We start from the raw sequence: 20,204 nt of genomic DNA, 5'->3' as shown, positions 1-20,204 counted from the left end.
ATTGTAAAGACAACAATGTCTTAAGCGTACCTAAAAAGTAAAACTAAAAAATTCTACAGAACCCATCATTTGAAGGGCGATAATGTCTTCTCCGTACCTAAAAAAGTAAAACTGCGAAAAATCTGCAATGTCCATACCATAACTTGAAGTACAACAATGCCTTCTCCATATCTAGAAAAGTAAAAGTGTGAAAAATCTGCAGTGCCCATTACTGGAAGAATAACAATGTCTTCTCCGTGAATACAACGAAACAGTGAAAAGGTCTATGAGGTTATACGACTGCTGAAGTTGCAGCGAAGTCGGAAATATTCATAACTAACGAACTGACATGGTTTGTAGCGCATTCCAGACTTGTTCAATGACACTGCAGCTACGTCTTGGCACGAAATACACGTGAGCATTGCATTTCCCCACTGATTTTCGTTAGCCAATATATCTACACTGTAATGAAAGCTGCAGGGTTTCGGACACGGATCTCTTGAGGGTTATCTTACCCAGTTTCATCACTCCCAATACCATGTCAATAAAATTACAATTCCAGATTTCAGTCTAGATACGTTATATTTATAGTTATAGTATGCAGGCTGAAATGTAAGTAATGTAATTAATTTCAGGGGGTTAGTCTTTGAGATATTTCAAACTAAAACTTGTTTAATATGGTTTTGTTCGTTTTAGTTTCCTTTTCGAGATAAAGATTGTTTTGTATGAAACATTTCGTAGCGTGTTTTGGGATAGCCATTAATTGAATTTCCAGTACGCTCAGACAGTTTAAGAGAGCAGTGTATTTTGACAATAAATTGATGAAAGAATTATAGTTTTGTCCTTTAAATGTGCAGAAATTTGATTCGAACAAATGTAACTTTCCGCTCTGCAAGGAATTTTACAATGTTACATTTGTTCGGATCAAATTTCTGCATATTTAAAGGACAAAACTAAAATTCTTTCAATCATTTATTATCATAATAGTCCTAAACTGCTATCTTAAATTGACTGAGCATATTGGAAACTAAATGAATGGCTTTCCCAGAACACGCTACGAAATTGTTCATATAAAAGAGTGTTTACCTCGAAAAGGAAGCAAAAACGAGCAAAATTGAATTAAACATTTTTGTTTGAAATATCTCAAAGAATATTGCTTACGGTTTACTCTGTACACGTTCATATACTATATGAACACACACATAATAAGAAATACAGTGCGTATACTAACTGGCTCCGCAGGAGAAGCGGCAAGCAGAACGCGGAGACTCGAGGAGTTGTGTTGGTATCGTGCAGGTAGAGTCAATGACCTTGGCCGCATTGAATGGTGGAGGGTGGGAGAGAGCGAGAGAGGAGATGTAATATTCTTACGTGTTCCAACCAGGCTCTACACAGTACCAACTTTACATCGCTGTCGGGTCGAATACTGCCGCTTGCTTCACTGCGGAGCCAGTTAGTATACGCACTGCAGTTCGGGAAACTGCCAGCATATTCCCATAACTAACTTTAATCTTTATCTCAAAGAACTCAAAGAAAGTAGGCTACACAGGTATTATAATTAAATAAACAGTGCAATATGGAAGGCAAGAATTTTATAGTTATGCATTTTAAGAGTAACAATAATTATAATTCAGATGTCAACGACAAGGCAAGGCCAAACAATATGTTCCCACAGTTTAATACAGCCTATGGCACGACAGTTCAAAGTCACAAGAGAAAAATTATTCTATCATCCCAGACAAGACTTTAATGCGAAATGATGTATAAAAAGAATTCGAGGCATGACAGCCTACGAAGGGCCCTGGCCGACCAACTGGCTGCTGGCCTCAGCAAAGGTGAACGATTATGCAACCAAAATGAAGGTATCATATGGTTAGCACGATGATCCCCCCAGTCGTTATAGCTGGCTCGCGAAACCGGATTTCGCCCTATCGTAGCTTCCCAAATTCATCATAAACTGGCCGAAATTTCATTAGATTTGTTAAGTAAATCACTATTATTTTATTAATTTTAAAATTTCTAGTAACAACTTTGCTCTTTACAACCCTGTAGCACATCGTTATTAGTCTTTGATAGTAAGTGCTTAATTTGGAATGTAGAATGTGGAAGAACGGATCTCATAAAATGAATTCATGGCCGCTAGAAAGGACTGCAATTATCTTATTTCAATTGTCTGACAGCTACAACCAGATTCCGTGAGAAGAAAGGCGAAGTCTCGGACGTAAAATCGAAGCATAAGTACTCTGTATTAATTGATCATGATTAATTTGTCTTTTTTCAGTGGAGGATCGGCTTCGGCACCGAGGCGTTTTCTTTTAGTACAGTACACCTGAAAAACGCTCCCAATTTTTTCAGTTTCATGTAACATTCCCATTTCTGAAACCTTCTTGCTTCCTATGTTATTGCTAAAGTTCGGGTAAAGTAGCTCTATCAATATAGGCATCCTTGGTTTGTGCGTTTTGTTTTGTCGCGTGTCCCCCAGCCGACAGTAGTGACGAGGAATATTCAATTCCTATTGACTGCACTGTCCATTCACTGATATTTTAGCTACAGATTGGAAAGCGCTCTTCCCAAAAGAGAGAGTTTTAGCTATTGGAAGGGGGTAATGTTTACTTAGTCTGAAGCAAGTCAAGGCCCTGTCTTATACAGTTATACAGCCTATTCTGATACAGCTACTTTATCCGAACCTTAGTTATTACCATTAGACCTAATAAAAATTCAATTTCAGACGAGGTGGTTCAGTTGTAAGACAGTAGACTCGCAATCGGGGGATCCCATGTTCAAGTCTCGGAGCCCACCAATCTCATCGCGGTTTTAATGGTTTCCTCGATTATAAAACAACTATAAAACTAAAGGGCAAATGTCGGACTGTTTCGCTCTTACATCACAAAGATAGACACAGATACTGTTTTGCAAGATCTGATGGTGAAGGACTCTTTCCTCGTTATCCCACTGAAGGGATTGACGAGACTGAACTCGGCGCATGGCTCGCCCGACATAAAAAATTAAGGATTATGCTATCAGTGACTGATGCAACTAATCGTCAGCACGAGAGTAGCAATCATATCCATTCCCCATCTCTCCCATAGTCATTCTTTACAAACCTATCGTAAGCCTGGTTATGTTGAAGATACCGCGAGCAAAGAAGCAACTTTTGACAGCTCCGTAGCTAATACCTTTTACCTCCCATCCACTCCCAGGATTACTCAGTCAATGGGAAGTGGATATGTCACTCGCCTTTCTGGTGTCACACAAGAAGTGAACACGACACTGTCACATACAAACATTCCCTAACTTCCGTTCCGTTGTAATCTACCTGCCCATCCACCCGCCCGCCCTCCAGCTGACGGTCTGCCTTCGTGAGTGAGAGAAGGGAGGAATGTTGTTTTTGTGACGTCGTACTCTGGACCTGTACGTTCCACGTGTTTATAGGGACTCCAGAATTCGAAATTTTCTTCGCGACCACTGTTACAGATATCTTCCATTTAATTAATAATACTTTCTCTATCAGCGTAGTGCTCATTTTATCAGAGTATATTGATGAGCCGATTGGCTCGGTCTTCTAAGTTGAGACCTGAAATAAATGAGCCATGGATTTATCACCCACCAGCAGCCTATACATTTCGCATTTCCAAATTATAGCGCTAACTCATCTTCGGTTGACAATTGAGTCTTGCCATTGGCTGTGCATCTTATATCTTCGGCTGGCATAGAACATTTGACTTTGGCGGTGCTTCTTTCCTCCCTCAGCTCGACTGAAAGGGCGCTGTTGTGAGATGCGGCGATAATTGCTGCCTGTGCTGTCGCGGATGACTGTTAGCGGCTCGCTTAATTGCCCTGTCATTTAACATTCTTCTAATTTACGGTTTATTTCCCTGCTTTTCCCCCTGCAAAATTTATTCAAGTCACTTAGTGGGACAGTGAGAATGAAGTGAGATAAGTGGCTAGGAGCCCACATAAAGGTTAAGATGAGTTCTAAGAGCCATTGCAAGGATGCGCATTCATGCACCATTTAGCTTCTTTTTCCTCATTTCTCCCTCATTGACTAATTTCTGGTGATGGATATGTCTACAGACTGTTCAGATATGATCACTAGATGGTAACACATACCTGCGGACTGGCCGGTAGGTTCCAGTAAAATTGAAATCACAAGTACCATTCCCAACAGACAGTCGTGATAGGCCTATATTAACAATGAAAACTTGTGAATCAAAATACAATATATTCCGAGATTGTCGTGGAGATGCTTGTTATCAGCATACTGACACAAAAAGAGTAATTTTCTCCATGCCGTCTGTCTGCTTGTCCGTTTTTGAACCACTGGATAAGGTTTTGTGATATGTTGTATATAAAATTTCGAAGACTAAGGCGTTAGCACGAATTGTGGGAATTCTCCCTGCTACTTACTCCGAAGAAACCTAGCGCAATGACTGGGATGAATTAGTTATGAACGAAACGATGAGACAGAAAATGACAGCACTCCTACAAAATTTACCCACAATTTTTTTGTTCCGAACAAAACGAATTTTAACTGACTGGAACCTGAATCTGAGCTTATGTGTGATTCAACTAGACCTATACAGCTGAATTTGTATATTTAAAGTTGTGAAGAATTGAGCAAAACAGTGTTTACAGTCGGTGAAACGTTATAAAATTACATACATGAGCTGCACTGTAAATTATACAGTTTAAATGAGTAAATCTGAGCTTATTCCTCTTAAGTTTTCAAATTGTAGACCTAAGTATATACTTTCTTTTAAAAATCATTTACTAAACAATGAAGAATTAGGCCTACAATACGCAATTTAAAAGAATATTATTCTGTTCCGACCAGAACAAGAGATGAAGTAATTATCGCTACTTACAAATCCTACCCGCAATGCAGGTTGATCGTGTTTCAACATGCGCTTTCATTAGAAACAAATTAAACATAAAACAGAAAAAGTTTGATTCAAAATAAATAAAGACACGCCCTAGCAACATTTTGCACCGCTCTTCAAGACGCTTATAGTTGCATTCTAATGAAGCATGTGTTTTTATGAAGTAACATATGATTAGAAAGAAGATCAACATATTATCGTCAATGACCAGCATTGTTGTCATTTACAGCACTTAAATGTGTGAAATTTTTCACGACATTTTATTTGTGTTTAACTGTTTCCAGACGTCTAGGAGTACTAAACTTCGAAAACACGCACATTGATATAGGCCTACAATTATGTTACGAAATACTGAGAGAAGTTTTCAGAATTCTATTGAACTAAAAATAGTAAGAATTAAATTCAAATTGATAGATATTCCTCGTCTGATAACGACTATAGCGACTTGAAGAAAGCACAATGTTTCCATTGAAACAGTTAGGCCTATAAGCTTAGTTAGTTTAATTCTGTTATTACTTGAAAATAATCAGAAACTTGCTTCATAATAATCGTCACTAAATAAATACATGTCATGTTCTATTAATCTTATTCGATATCACGTGTGGTTTTCCCACAGAAATCTCCAATATATTTAATTAATCACGCTATTTACCTGTACATAAAATATTCAGTGATTCTGGCCTAAAATTTCGTAATACGATTTCAAAGGTACACTGCTCCATCGATTTAATAGAAAGTCAATGCTCACCTACTTAGATAAGATAACACGAGGAGCAAGTCCCCTGCAATCGGCAAGCATCATCTTTTGGTATTCAATCTATGGTAAGCGGAGTTGTCTCAAGGGTTACGCATTCCACTGATTACGTATGTAAACATGCTGACATATTTATTTTATTATGGGTATACTTATTGATAATATATATTATAGTTTCTTTTGAAATATAAACTATTATTTTTCCTTGCATGAATACCATTTTACGTAAATCATTACTGATAGTATTGCATCAATAGCTACTGTATAATAATAATAATAATAATAATAATAATAATAATAATAATAATAACAATATTCATTTATTTATTTATTTATTCATTTATTTATTTATATGCTGGACAACAGCCATTGACCAATAAAAGTCCAGCACAGTGATACAATTAATACAATAAAATGAACAACTATGGTACAAATTAAATAATTGAGATAACAACAAAATGAAGAACATAGATTACAATGATTAATTTACAAGAATTAATACTATAGTATTTTATGGAAAGGAGTTGATTCTTACAAAAGTATTACCAAATTGTGTAGAAAGATTATGCAAATAATAGGCCTATTAGCAAAGACATTGCCATATTCTAATACTTTTATACATTGAATGGATCGAAATCGCCTACATGTATGTTAGCAATAATAATAATAATAATAATAATAATAATAATAATAATAATAATAATTTATTTTAGTACAACTTCAATTGTAGTCTTTTGTTAATTCTTATATAATTTCAATGCACTTTGGAGGTACAAATATATTTTGGGGGTACGCTAGCAAAAAAAAAAAAAAAAAAAAAAAAAAAAAAAAAAAAAGAATAATTAATACCACTGAGGTAGAATAAGAAAGTCAGGGAGTATTACCGTATGGACAATAAAAAATCGATGACATACGGGACATATAAAGAAAATACAGTAATGAATGAATGAATAAATAAATAAATATATGTAAATATATATATATATAAACTAATAAATAAATGAGTAAATAAAGAACGAAAGGAAGGCAGAATTAAGTGAGTGAGTGAGTGAAATGAAGGAAGGAAAGAAGGAATGAATGAATGAAGGAGTGAATGAATGAATGAATGAAGGAGTGAGTGAATGAATGAAGGAGTGAATGAATGAATGAATGAATGAAGAGAATGCCTGAATGAATGAATGAATGAGTGAATGAATGAATGAAGAGAATGCCTGAATGAATGAATGAATGAATGAATGAAGAGAATGCCTGAATGCCTGAATGAATGAATGAATGAGTGAATGAATGAATGAATGAATGAATGAATGAATGAAGAGAATGCCTGAATGAATGAATGAGTGAATGAATGAATGAATGAATGAAGAGAATGCCTGAATGAATGAAGAGAATGCCTGAATGAATGGAGAATGCCTGAATGAATGAATGAATGAATGAATGAGTGAATGAATGAATGAAGAGAATGCCTGAATGAATTAATTAATTAATGAAGAGAATGTCTGAATGAATGAATGAATGAATGAATGAAGAGAATGCCTGAATGAATGAATGAATTAATTAATTAATGAAGAGAATGCCTGAATGAATGAAGAGATGCCTGAATGAATGAATTAATTAATTAATGAAGAGAATGCCTGAATGAATGAATGAAGAGAATGCCTGCATGAATGAATGAATGAATGAATGAATGAAGAGGATGCCTGAATGAATGAATGAATGAATGAAGAGAATTCCTGAATGAATGAAGAGAATGCCTGAATGAATGAATGAATGAATGAATTAATTAATTAATTAATTAATTAATTAATTAATTAATGAAGAGAATGCCTGAATGAATGAATGAATTAATTAATTAATTAATTAATTAATTAATGAAGAGAATGCCTGAATGAATGAATGAAGAGAATGCCTGAATGAATTAATTAATTAGTTAACGAAGAGAATGCCTGAATGAATGAATGAATGAATGAATGAATGAATGAAGAGACGCTTGAATGAATGAATGAATGAATTATTTAATTAATTAAGAGAATGCCTGAATGAATGAATGAATGAATGAAAGAATGAATTAATGAATTAGTTAAATAATTAATCAATGAACGAATAAATAAAAAATTAATCAATAAATAAAGTATTAATTAAATAAAGGAAAAATAAAAGTAAATAAATATTACTTTACTCTCTCCAGTAATCTCCTTAACATTTGTGCCGTTTTTAAGGCGTTGAATATTTACTTTGTCAGAAATACTCAGACTTGAAAATGTTTGTGACATGATGCCTTACCGGTATGTGGGGACTTGAATTCTCTTCACAACAACAGACCACCTTGTACTGTTTTCCGCTTTCTTTAGACTCAAAAACTAAATCGACGGAGCAGTGTATAGGGTTCCAAAAGTGTAGGATTTCTTTATTATGTAAGAGTAACTATTATAGCTGAGGTTCCTAAAGTTCTTAAGTAGCATGAAATTATAACAAAGTTAGATGACAAACTTTCCACAAGACGCACTTCACTTCACCTGGTTGTGATGCAGAGGATCTGAAGAAGTCGAGCTCACGTGTTGTGTGGCAGTTAGTGTGGCAAGACACGGGACCGACCATTATGTTAACTGAATTAACTGAAGCCGCCACAAGCACAATGGACACGTAAGTCTTCAGCATGCTATCAACTTAAATATTCATAGCACGAGTCTTTCAGTAGTGAGAGTGCAACGCCGCCCTGTGCTCCAGAGAACGACCAACTCCGATCCGTAAATTAGCATTAATAGCATCATAATACAGCTCAACTACCGTACCTCGTTCCGTAACTATCGTGGTCTGAAACATTTCCAGTTGTCTTCTTTGGAAATGTTCTGTCACGAAAATCGATGTTAGCACACTACTGTATAGTAGTAATAATGTATAAAATAGACTAGGCCTACGTGTCGTGAAATATTTTGAGATTTTCTTAGGAAATGCAGCGTATTCTGTTGAATAATCTCACGAAGTGTAAAAAGTGTTGCGGAATATTTTAAAGTTTCATTTTAGGAAGTGCAGAGTGTTATTTTAAATTCTAAATGCTACGAAATACTGTTATTTTGTCATTCATATTAAACGTAATTTTTGGAATATTCAAAGTAAGTGGAATGTATTTGATCTTCAACTAGCTACGAACTACCTTGCGTGACAGTTTAGGAGTAAAAAAATAAATATTTACAGGAAACTTATTTACAAACTTTGTTCATAAAATCATTCTTAGAAATAAAGAATTGAACAGTGAGAAATTTAAGACAGAGCACGTATATAGATTAAAAATGTTAACTAAGTCACAAAATAATACTTTATTATCAATGAATAGCGCAACTGACAACCAATAATTCATAACGATTTAATGCGCTGCAACTGTAGTTTTGAATCTGTGAATCCATGTTTGATAGAACTGGTTTTAATTTAGCTACATAATGTTATTAAAAGTGAATTTGATTCTATTTCACATTATTTCAAAACTGAATTGTAACTTCGATATTACAGTTCTGTATTAATGTTGGACATTTTCAGAGGCTTGCCCTACATCTACCTCTCTTTTGTTTTTCAAGAGAGAGAAGTATTTTCTGCCTTCTTACATTTCTCTCTTAACATTAACTACTTTACAAGTACGCACATCAATGTTTACAGTCAGAACGAATTGTAACATAAGAGTAAATATGTATGAACTTTTCACTTTGTTCATGATGTAAACCATATTATTATTATTATTATTATTATTATTATTATTATTATTATTATTATTATTATTATTATTATTATTATTATTACTATTATTACTATTACTATTATCATTATCATTATTATTATTATTATTATTCCGGGGTTCGATCCCAGGTGGTGACAGGATTTTTTCTCGTTGCCATACTTTCAGAAAGGCCCCGAGGTTCACTCAGCCTCCTATAAAATTCAATACCGGGTCTTTCCCGGGGATAAAAGGCGGTCAGAGCGTGGTGCCGACCACACCACCTCATTCTAGTGCCGAGGTCATGGAAAGCATGGGGCTCTACCTCCATGACCCCAAGTGCCTTCATGGCATGTTACGGGGATACCTTTACCTTTTATTATTATTATTATTATTATTATTATTATTATTATTATTATTATTATTATTTTGCAATACTGGCGTCACTGTGGACAGTAGACAATTTTCTATTCAAAATATGAATCGTCATCCATAAAAATTTATATTATATGAGCCACATAACAATATAAAATTTTACTTAACTTCACAGGGTATATAAATTTGTATGTACAGTATGTATGTATGTATGTATGTATGTATGTATGTATGTATGTATGTATGTATGTATGTATGTATGTATGTATGTATGTATGTATGTATGTATGTATGTATGTATGTATGTACAGTATGTATGTATGTATGTATGTATGTATGTATGTATGTATGTATGTATTGCCTCAACATGAGTCTTTGTTGACTAGTGTAATGAGTTTAAAATGTATGGCATTGCTAAAAGAAAATTATATTTACTTTCAATATAATGATGATGTATATACTGTACATTATGAAGCTTTCTATCTAGGAATGATGTAAATATGTAATTACGTTAAGATACAAAAGGAAAATAAATTAAAAGTTTATTACATTCTTCATTTGATAAACAGCGATCAAAAGACCTATATTTCACGTGAGAAGTTCAATCGAAAATATATTAAGTATGGAATGTTTATATTCAATGAACATAGATTATAATCACAGCCAGGAAGTTGGTACCAAAACTGTCAAGTTGTGTGAGCTTAGACTATATCTCTAACGAGTGGAAAGTAATAGAGCGTCTCTCAATGTCAGTGAACCAGAACGACAAACATGTACAGCCGGGTGATAACCAAACATGTGCTCCAATCGTCCACGGCCTTAGAACAAGAAAATAATAAACGACTATAAAAAACAATAATTTGTAATTATAAATTTCGTAATTCCCAATTTAAAATAATTTACCCATGCTATACAATTATGATTCTAGCATGATTATAACAAATAACAATGAACATTTTCATTTTATATAAAGAAATACCCCTTTTATGTTCAGAAAAAAATAAAAACAATATTTATATTCTGAAAATATTCGTTCTACGTCACAAGATGTTACTAGAGCAAATCTGAAATATGATACAGTATTTCTTACTATCATCAGATGAACAACTGCTTTGTGAATCTAATAGGGTATCTCGTACATGACACATAATATTAAACCTAATTGTTTTCAAGAAAATTATTCATGTCTATTGTAATGGCAGCTAGGAATTCGTATCGTAATTCCGACTTGTAATTATAATTGTAATTGTATTCTTAACATTGCACTAGTAATATGGCAGAGGGGAAGAGAAGGCTTGATGTCCTTATCTCTATCAGGTTAGACTGTAACGCAACCGAATGCATAGCAGCACGAGACGTCAACATTTAACGAAGAATAATCCGGGAAAAGATAAACGTGTTACACACTCCTGTTTGCGTAATTATTTAATAACAAATTAGTTTACCTTTTTGGAATCATGCATAATATTAATATTACGTAAATAATACAATAATAACAGAATAGCTCACTTTGTTCGAAAACTAAACTATTAGGCCTAATATAAACTAACAATATTCTTCAAACTATTCACGATTCTGCACAGCTCCACAAAATGCCACTCTGCGTTGTTTGTGAACATACTGTGTATCGTCTGTAGCGAGCGGCAGCAGGGCGAGGAGAGGGTGATATCTATACTCCTCGCTGTACTCAACTGAAATCTACTGCTTTGGTACGAACTTTCTACCTATGATTATAATATTTCACAATAAAGTTTATTTTTGTCAGAATTTCAATATTTAGCACAATGAAGTGACTCTTCAATGCAACTAATACAACCAAATTCGTATTAATTTTACTCGCATATAAGCGATAGTAACTAAATTCATATTTTATTCGCACATAAGTGATAAACACTTTCTCTGTATTTCAGGGTTAAATTGTTAATTAATGAAATACTGTCAGTGAAACAGTTTAAAAGAATAGAACAGTGCTAATTTAGTTTCAAAATAAGTTTCTTTCCTTCTCTGTTTAATAATCATTCAATCTATTTTACAATGTAGGTAAATATTAAAATATATTTAATATCATCTGCTATTTTCCAGGTATATTTAGATTAAATAAACGACACATTGTTAATGTTATAAAATGGCCCATCATTAATAAAATAAGCATTTTATAGATAACATGGATGTAATTGTACACTAAAGAAATGAACAATAATCTTTCACAACTTTACAGAAAGCAATTAGCTGTCACCTTGGAATGATATTATCTTACAACATCAGGTAACATTACCACTATATGTCAATACGTTCACTTTTTAACACTCAAATCTGGCAATCTGCTGCATTTCATGTGATAATGGAATAGTGGATATAGTTCCCTGAAACTTTGGCTGTGCAAGATGTTTTAATAATCTCATTTGCGTGCAGGAGTTTAATCCGTAATACAAATATAATCTCATTCAAAACTCAACAGACAATTTGTGTGGAGAAATATCCGTCAAATCTGAACAAATGACGTTAACACAGATCTCAAGGAAGACTATACCTCATTATACTAAGCGGCAGCAATCTCCTAAGCAGCATTCAGGTAATGTATTTATAACTTCATATTGTAACTATATTAATATTTTTATAAACCGGTATAGGCCATTCGGTATCTCGCGAAACCTACCTGCGAGGGAAAGAAAAACGTGGACTGGGAAGCTTCCCTTTTTCTCTACGCTTCTATTTGCAGCTAACTAGCTCACTTACTCCCACCATAAGGCTCTTACTATGAGCTAAGACGCAAGAATGCATTTGCTTTCACGAGATAACTAATGGCCTGTATGTGCATTTTAACCTAGAAACTCAAATTGTTTGGGGTAGTTTTATCCTAACGGAATATGTTGGCAATTATGGCACGCTAAATCGGAGTTTCCCGAGAAAATGTGCCAACACAGTCCTCGTCCATCACAAAATCCACTAACACAGTGCTCTCATTTTACGAGGAAACTTAGATTACAGCGGAATCCCGGGGTATACTTTCCTGCCCGGAATTTTGAAAGGAATTCGTAAAACACTTTCAATTCTTGTAATACAGTCTATAATATTTTATTTCGTATTATGTCGAATTTAATTATTTTCATTAAATGAATATTAACATGTACGTATTGAACAACTGGTAGAAAAGGACACCTCTAAAATATGCTCAGAATGACCTGGCCCGTATGTATTGTTGAAGTTGGTGAACGAACTACGCACAAACAGAGCTATACATGCAGGAACAGTTGATAGGCGGAGAGAGATTTGAATGGATATTTTCAAGTTCGAAAACAAGTATCAGATAAATGTAACGAAGCGATGTAAGAATGATCCCAGGGCCAAGGAGGTAGGAGTTTTACAAGAGAACAGACGGAGGTATGTACGACTTCCCGAGGGAGAAGGTGTTCAAATTGGCTGCCAGCACAATCGAACATGGTGAAGGAAATTAGAGAAATTTCATTCTGGCGTTTTACTTAAACTTGTGTTGTCAATACTGCTAATTATTGTCATCAATTCGTAATTTACCCAGTACAGTACCGATACAGTAATTGTGATTACGTAAATGCCTCTTTTATGGGCACCAGATAGTAATTCTATTGCATATCGTGCTTGCACAGGCGGGGAGCAAGTTCCGATACTACTTGAGAATCAAGACATTAGGGTCGTATTCATAGACTTTTTAGCGCGGGCTTTCGGTGGATTATCAGCGTTTTTCGTATTCATAAACCAGTGTTAGCGATAGGATATGATTTGAATTCTGTACTAGTAACCATTGGATAGCCGGGGCTAGCTTAGTACGCTCGTAGCGCGTGTTGCGAAATGTCTATGAATAGCACCCTTAGCAACTATAGAAAGTCCACGAATTTAAATTATTATTAAAAATACATGTAGGCGTATAAGGTTTGTTACTCGTCGTTTATTTCAGATACTATTGAAAATGACCACCTTCCGCAGATGCCTCACATCGTTTTAACAAATAATTTGCCGCTTTCGATAACTCCGCTTGGGTAATATACTGCATTGCACGTGTTGTTTCGGCCTTCAGTTCTTTTATAGTACCAAATGAATTCACTGTTCAACCTGTACTTTATTTTCCAATCGATTACTTAATACACGAGCAATAGTCACATATACGTTCCGGTAAAATTCTCAGAAACAACTAACTGCTGGGATGTTTTGTAGAACTGGCTTCCCACGCTGCGTTCGGGAGAGCAGGAAGTCGGCCGGCAACGAAATGATGCGAAGTTTCCTCGTAAAATGAGAGCACTGTACTTGCTTGAATTTTAATTCGAGTCTTTTACATCTTCTAGGTTGTGGTCTGGTGTTTCTCTTTACTGTTGAATCGACATTGTCCGCTACAAGTGTCACTATGTATTTTTCCCATGAACAAGTTCCAAACCGAAGGTATGACCTCTCAGATACCGCAATGGTATGTCACTTAGATAATTACTTCTACCCTCTCTCTATCTATAAAAATGAGTGAGACTCAAAACGATGCTGATGGCGGCAGCCCCATGTAGGCTATAGGCTATGTGTTTCTTTATATTTGTTAAATCCACGGGCTAAGGTTAGAGCGAATAGAGAACTTCTACAGGATGATACAGGAGGAATAGTAAATATTTTAGGGGTGGTAATATGGACTATTCTGAGTAAAAAAGTTCCTATAAACATATGTATAATTTTCAATGGGTGTGGAGATACAGCTGTGTAAATGTTACACATAAAAAGCCTTACAAGTGGAAAGAAGGAAAGACAAATGACTTAAAGGGTTAGGTACAGCTTACAGCAGTAAAATTTTTGGAAATATTCAACATTTTTTTCCCTCTATTACTGTACCTTGTACAATAATGAAAATTGGTATGTGTAAACCACTGTCCTTCTGCTATATGAAAAAAATACTTTTACGATTTAAAAAAAATTATTTATATTTTTTTCAAAATTCAAAATGGTGGCAGTTTACTGTGCAATGATGAAGCGTTTCCCTCATAACTCATAAACTTGTTAACTTTTTCATGTTCTCTCTCTTTTATTTTATTGCTGAAACTCGTGTTTACAATATCATGCTCTTTAAACTACATTCCTTAATAAATATTTTTTTTTTACTTTGTGTTAGAAGAAAATACTGATATTTGACCATTTTTAAATGAATTTATTTTTTATCAGACAATCTATCAAAGGTAGAGAAGTGATCTTGCATCATAGTGTAGATATGACATGCATAAATACACACAAAAAAATTCATCACAGAATGTTGAATATTTCCAAAATTTTACTGCTGTAAGCTGTACCTAATTCCGTAACCCTTAGAAGCCTGAAGTCTTATACCACTATTGCACGCAAATGTCCAACTCTTAACCAGGGGTTTGTATACCTGCATAATTGGGTAAACTCGTGTTGGGTTCGTTAGCCGAGAAGTTTAAGGCGCACAAGATATGTCCAAGATATGTCCGGCCAGCATATCTTGCCTAAGATTGCAGGTTCGTGTCCCGGCCACTGCAGTCATTTGAGCATGTGGTAAAGGATGGGGAAGGCCCATGTAAAACAATTGGTGTAATGGGGTTTCAGTTGACTGTAGTTGAAATGGTTTTGCTCCTTTTTTAAGAAAAAAAACATTACAAAAAATTTGTTTATTATTTTAATCAAATGCAATGTCCTTAATGTTACATAAAATTAAAGAATATCAACGTATTTTATACATAACATACAAATTATAACATATTATATCACGTCATAAACATAATACTAGCTGGCCATTATAATGGACGCACGGCACCTACGGGTTAATGATTACATTTATCGTTTATTTGCATGCTGTCAGTACATTTCAACAGTTCAATGCACTTTTCCGCTCTGTTGAAAACATAGTGTTGCTCCTCTGAGATTGTCTCGTCGTCCTTTTACGAGGGCGGGCGACCAATTCGTTTCTTGTGTTTACTTTGTTTTTATACACTTTGCCTTTCATCCTCCCCATAGATAAAATTCGACAGACGTAAGATTCGACGACTTTGGAGATCAATACACATGACCACCACTGTCGATCCATCGTCCGGGATGTGTCACCTGGCGGCTAAGATATACAGAGGCTCCGCCATGCTGGAAAAACATGCCCATCCTTCTAGCGGAGTGAACTACAAACAGCTGTTTATCTACACCTACAGTGCTGCCCTCAGGCGATCTCAGAAAAACGACACGTACTGTTCTTTTATATGTAGTCAAAGACGTTGTCGTTTTTCGTTCCTTGATACCACTTGTAAGCGAATACTTCATGCAAACGGTGCTTCAATATTTTTCATTTGTATTTACCTACATATTGGATGAGGGATATAAATTGTTACGTGTAACATCCAAACAGTTACATCTCCACTGCCATTGAAAATTGAACACATGTTTATATTAACTTTCCTACGCAGAATAGTCCGTACTATCACCACCTAAAAATGTACTATTCCTTCCGTTAAAAAAAAAATATTCAATATTTTAGGAGATGCAATATGCATCAAAACAAGAAAATAACGTCTAATAAACTGGGTCCTACAACACATACTGTCTGAGACCTGAACACTTATTCATAGGAGATGCTCAATGTGACGTCCATTCATGGCAATGCATTCCTTTGCCCTTCGGCGTAAGGAATCACGCACTCTTTTTTAAATTGATCTGGTTGTTCTTGATAACCAAAAGTCTAGGGGATTTAGGTTTGGGGAACTAGCAGGCCAATGTATGGGGCCTCCCCAATCAATCCAGTGGTCCTGAAATGTCAGCGTCAGGTGTTCACGCTCATTGCGGAAAAAATGTGCTGGTGTGCCATCATGCATGAACCATATCTGTTGTCTTTGCTGACATGGCACATACTCCAGCAAGGTAGGCAATACGTTAATAAGAAATTTATGATAACGATCCCCAGTTAATCTCTCTGGTAGCATGTATGGCCTTTAATCTATCGCCAAGAACGCCTGCTCATACGTTGATTGAGAATCGGTGCTGATGGCTTGTTTTTCAACTGCATGGGATTTTCATCAGTCCACACATATGCTGATTACGAAAATTCACAACACCATCTCTGCTAACCCCGCTCATATCCGCAATCAAACTTTTGTTTTGAGTATTCCTTGCCACGTATCAGTATTTCATGTCAGGGGTGTCAACTACGGTATGATTATCTGGTAGCTTGCTGTATTTTAGAGTAGAGAAATGCATTGCCATAAATGGACGTCACATTGAGCACCTCTATGAACAAGTGTTCAGATCTCAGAATGTATGTGTTGTAGAACCCATATTTATTAGACTTTTTTTCTTGTTTCGATGCATACTATCACCTCCTAAAATATTGGATACTTTTTCTAACACCCTGTATAAGAGAGAAAGATTTCATAAATCATCAGCCCTCCAGTGAGGCTGACCACAAGAGTCCTAATACAGAACAGTTATGTTAAAAAGATCGTAAGTTCATTAAAAAAAACTAAATTTGGAATTCAGTTGACGCGAAATTGTCATATACCAACAAAATTATATTTCTTGAAAATATAAATGAAATTGGATAATTTGTAAAGAGTCCCTAAGAATTTGTAATGGGATGTTTGTATTTGAAAGACTTTGAATTTTAATTTCACTAATAGTTCGTAGGTAGACTGTGGAACCTCTCGCTGTAAACAACACACATCTGACGACTCACTGAGTAATAGGTGTGTTATATTTAGAAGGAAAGATAGGCATGATTAATATATTTCTAGTTTCCTTTGTTGACCTCGTCCGTTTGTGAGAGCTTTTTCTCTAAGCGGATAGTTGGATCCAATACCATGACCTTAACCTTATCCCTGTCGGTGGCCATGATGTCCGCACACCTGCTGGAATCTGCGGTTGAAATACAGTGGACCTCTTCATCAATTTTCCACCCAAGGTGTCTTAGGACTTCTGCAATACTTGTCCTCACTCTGTGATGTCTGTTGTTCCGTAGCAGCTCGCTTTTCTGCAGAATCCCAATACGTGACCAATAGCTTCTGTCTCGTTGAAGCCAGTAATCCTACAATGGGTTGTATTAAAAGATCTGCTAGGAACGGATCTTACAGGAATAAGATTGCAAGAAAGCCTCACCGCATTGACATATTCAGACGCTGAAAGAGGTTTTTTGCCTGGCATCCATGAATTAGTTTTGGGTCACTCAGCATACATAATCACACCTTTCCCTTTGTATGGCAGTTGGCACCAAGTTTGAAAAGATCTCTTCTTAGAATTCTCTAAGTTTACTCCTATTGGTCTTTGGAGGAAGAGACGATCTACTAATAACAAGTTTTCCAAGAGCCGCATTTTTTCTTCTTCAGCATTAATTCATACTAGTACCGAGAAAGGGCAAATAAATGTAAAAAATATAGCAGTGAATAATTTTGACGAATTTAAACGACATTTAAAACAGTGATTATTTTATCGGCGAGTAGGTCTGCCTATAATTTAATTACGTGCATGCTCACTTTTTATTGATATTACTGTACACTTATGTGTATTTTATCTTGGAATAGGTACTTGTAAGTCGCATTAGGGGCTTCAGTGTTCTAGGCAGCGATCGAATTCCGAGCGTCTGGAATACAAAACGCTCTGTTCGTTACAGACGACGCCTGCCGGATACAACCTGAAAAATAATTGACGTAACGATTTGAGGTGAAGGGCACGTCACTGAGAAATAATACGTTTCGTTGCTGGGAAGTAGGAATGGAATATGAAAATGTTTACTGCCCTTCCTGACAGGGACGGGAGGAGGATTTGGATTTCGCCGCGGCCGGCATGCAAATCGAAATTGAATGTCGTGAGGTTAGCCAATTCTGGCGGCTGATGGTGCCGCTCGGCGCGTTATCACAGACGTCGAAAAGCATCGCTGCTTTCGAGCATCAATAGAACACAACACGAAGCCTTGTCACGTCCAACACATGCCCGGCCCGGCGACGCCACGTTCGTGGCTTGTGTCAACATATCTGTATCTCAGAGGTATTGTATGATGAGTTCCGTTCTTTCAACTTTAGGAAACAGGCAGAAAACAAATTTCACGTTTTTTTTCTTTCATTCCTGGTAAAGTTACAAACCTATTCCTTTTATTTCTGATACAGTGAAACCACACTATACAATGAAGAGTATAAGACACACATAGAAGTAAGCAGAGTTACGAAGGACTTATCATAGTATATCCCTAATACAGTGCATACATTTTATTTTTCCACACTGGCGGGGGTAGAGCAGAAGTGGCAATACACAGAGCAGCTGCCTACAAGCGGCCTGCACTGAGCACTTGGCTATGATTCAAGAACACGCGAGATAAACCGTATAACAGACAATTTTTTTTTACAATTTGAAATTGTGAAAGTGTTGAAAGTGACAATATTGACAGTGTGGAAAGGTAAAATGTATGCACTATACAGAGTGAACTGTAAGTAATGTAATTAATTTCATGGGGTTATTCTTTGAAATATTTCAAACAAAAAAGTTTAATACAATTTTGCTCGCTTTTGCTTCTTTTTCGAGATAAAAACTGTTTTATATGAAATATTTCATAGCGTGTTTTGGGAAACCTATTCATTTAATTCCCAATATTGAATGAATGAATGAATGAATGAATGAATGTTAGCCATGATGTCCCATGTTGGGCACAGGCCTCCTGTGACAGGGTTAGAACTCCTTCGACAGGGATGGCTCAAGTGTACTCGCTTGGTGAGCCAATCCAGGCGAGCTATTATGCTCAGTCAATTTAAGAGAGCAGTGTATTTTTATAATAAATGATTGAAAGAATTTTAGTTTTGTCCTTTAAATGTGCAGAAATTTAGTCCGAAGAAATGTTCGTTCTGCAAAGGAATTTTACAATGTTACATTTGTTCGGATTAAATTTCTGCACATTTAAAGGACAAAACTAAAATTCTGTCAATCATTTATTATTAACAAAATACACTGCTCTCTTAAATTGACTGAGTATATTGGGAATTAAACCAAAGGATTTCCCACAACACGCCATGAACTGTTTAATGTAAAACCATTTTTATCTCGAAAAGGAAGAAAAAACGAGTAAAATTATATTAAACTTTTTTGTTTGAAGTATCTCAAAGAATATCCCCAAATTAATGACATTACTTACGGTTCATTCTGTATATTTTCACCTTCTTTTGAAAAAATGCATTAAATCCGAAATCAGTCGTCCCAGGACTTAACAAATTAGCTATACCTTCAGATAGATCTCACCCTAAGAAATTCAGTAGAGCTATAATCTTAAAATCACAAAATTTGAACATAACATACGTTACTCTAGGATACAGATATTATTTTTGGTCTTTGTAAAAGAGTTACACATTCTCTGAGGATCGAAATGAGTACGAATGTAAACTCGATTGTTGGATGCTGGTCAATTTTTGCGAATCAACTGATTGGTAACCAGTACAGACGATTACAGGTCCCTATAGCGATACATGAAAAATACTACAGCCAAATCACGGTTACCTACCTACTTTTTTATTTTATCATAAACACATTCTGT

At 35.5% G+C, this 20,204-nt stretch overlaps 1 protein-coding gene across 4 annotated transcripts in view; it reads left to right on the top strand.

Annotated features, from left to right (window-relative positions):
• The first annotated feature begins 8,314 nt into the window (after positions 1-8,314).
• LOC138699952 (uncharacterized) overlaps positions 8,315-20,204 on the top strand; it is a 37,137-nt gene continuing 25,247 nt past the window's right edge. Inside the window, exons 1-2 of one of the 4 annotated variants that reach the window (XM_069826181.1) lie at positions 8,315-8,723; positions 12,150-12,263. In XM_069826181.1, coding sequence (XP_069682282.1) covers positions 12,188-12,263 — 76 coding nt within the window. In that variant the 5' untranslated portion in view covers positions 8,315-8,723; positions 12,150-12,187. Of the gene's footprint in view, positions 8,724-11,909; positions 12,264-13,327; positions 14,102-20,204 lie in introns of those variants that run through there. The other 3 variants (XM_069826180.1, XM_069826179.1, XM_069826182.1) reach the window with 3 other exon arrangements.

The sequence above is a fragment of the Periplaneta americana genome, chromosome 5, assembly GCF_040183065.1.
Source record: "Periplaneta americana isolate PAMFEO1 chromosome 5, P.americana_PAMFEO1_priV1, whole genome shotgun sequence".
Classification (NCBI taxonomy): Eukaryota; Metazoa; Arthropoda; class Insecta; order Blattodea; family Blattidae; genus Periplaneta; species Periplaneta americana.
The sequence above is the reverse complement of the archived record's forward strand: the minus strand, read 5'-3'. Positions and strand labels throughout refer to the sequence as shown.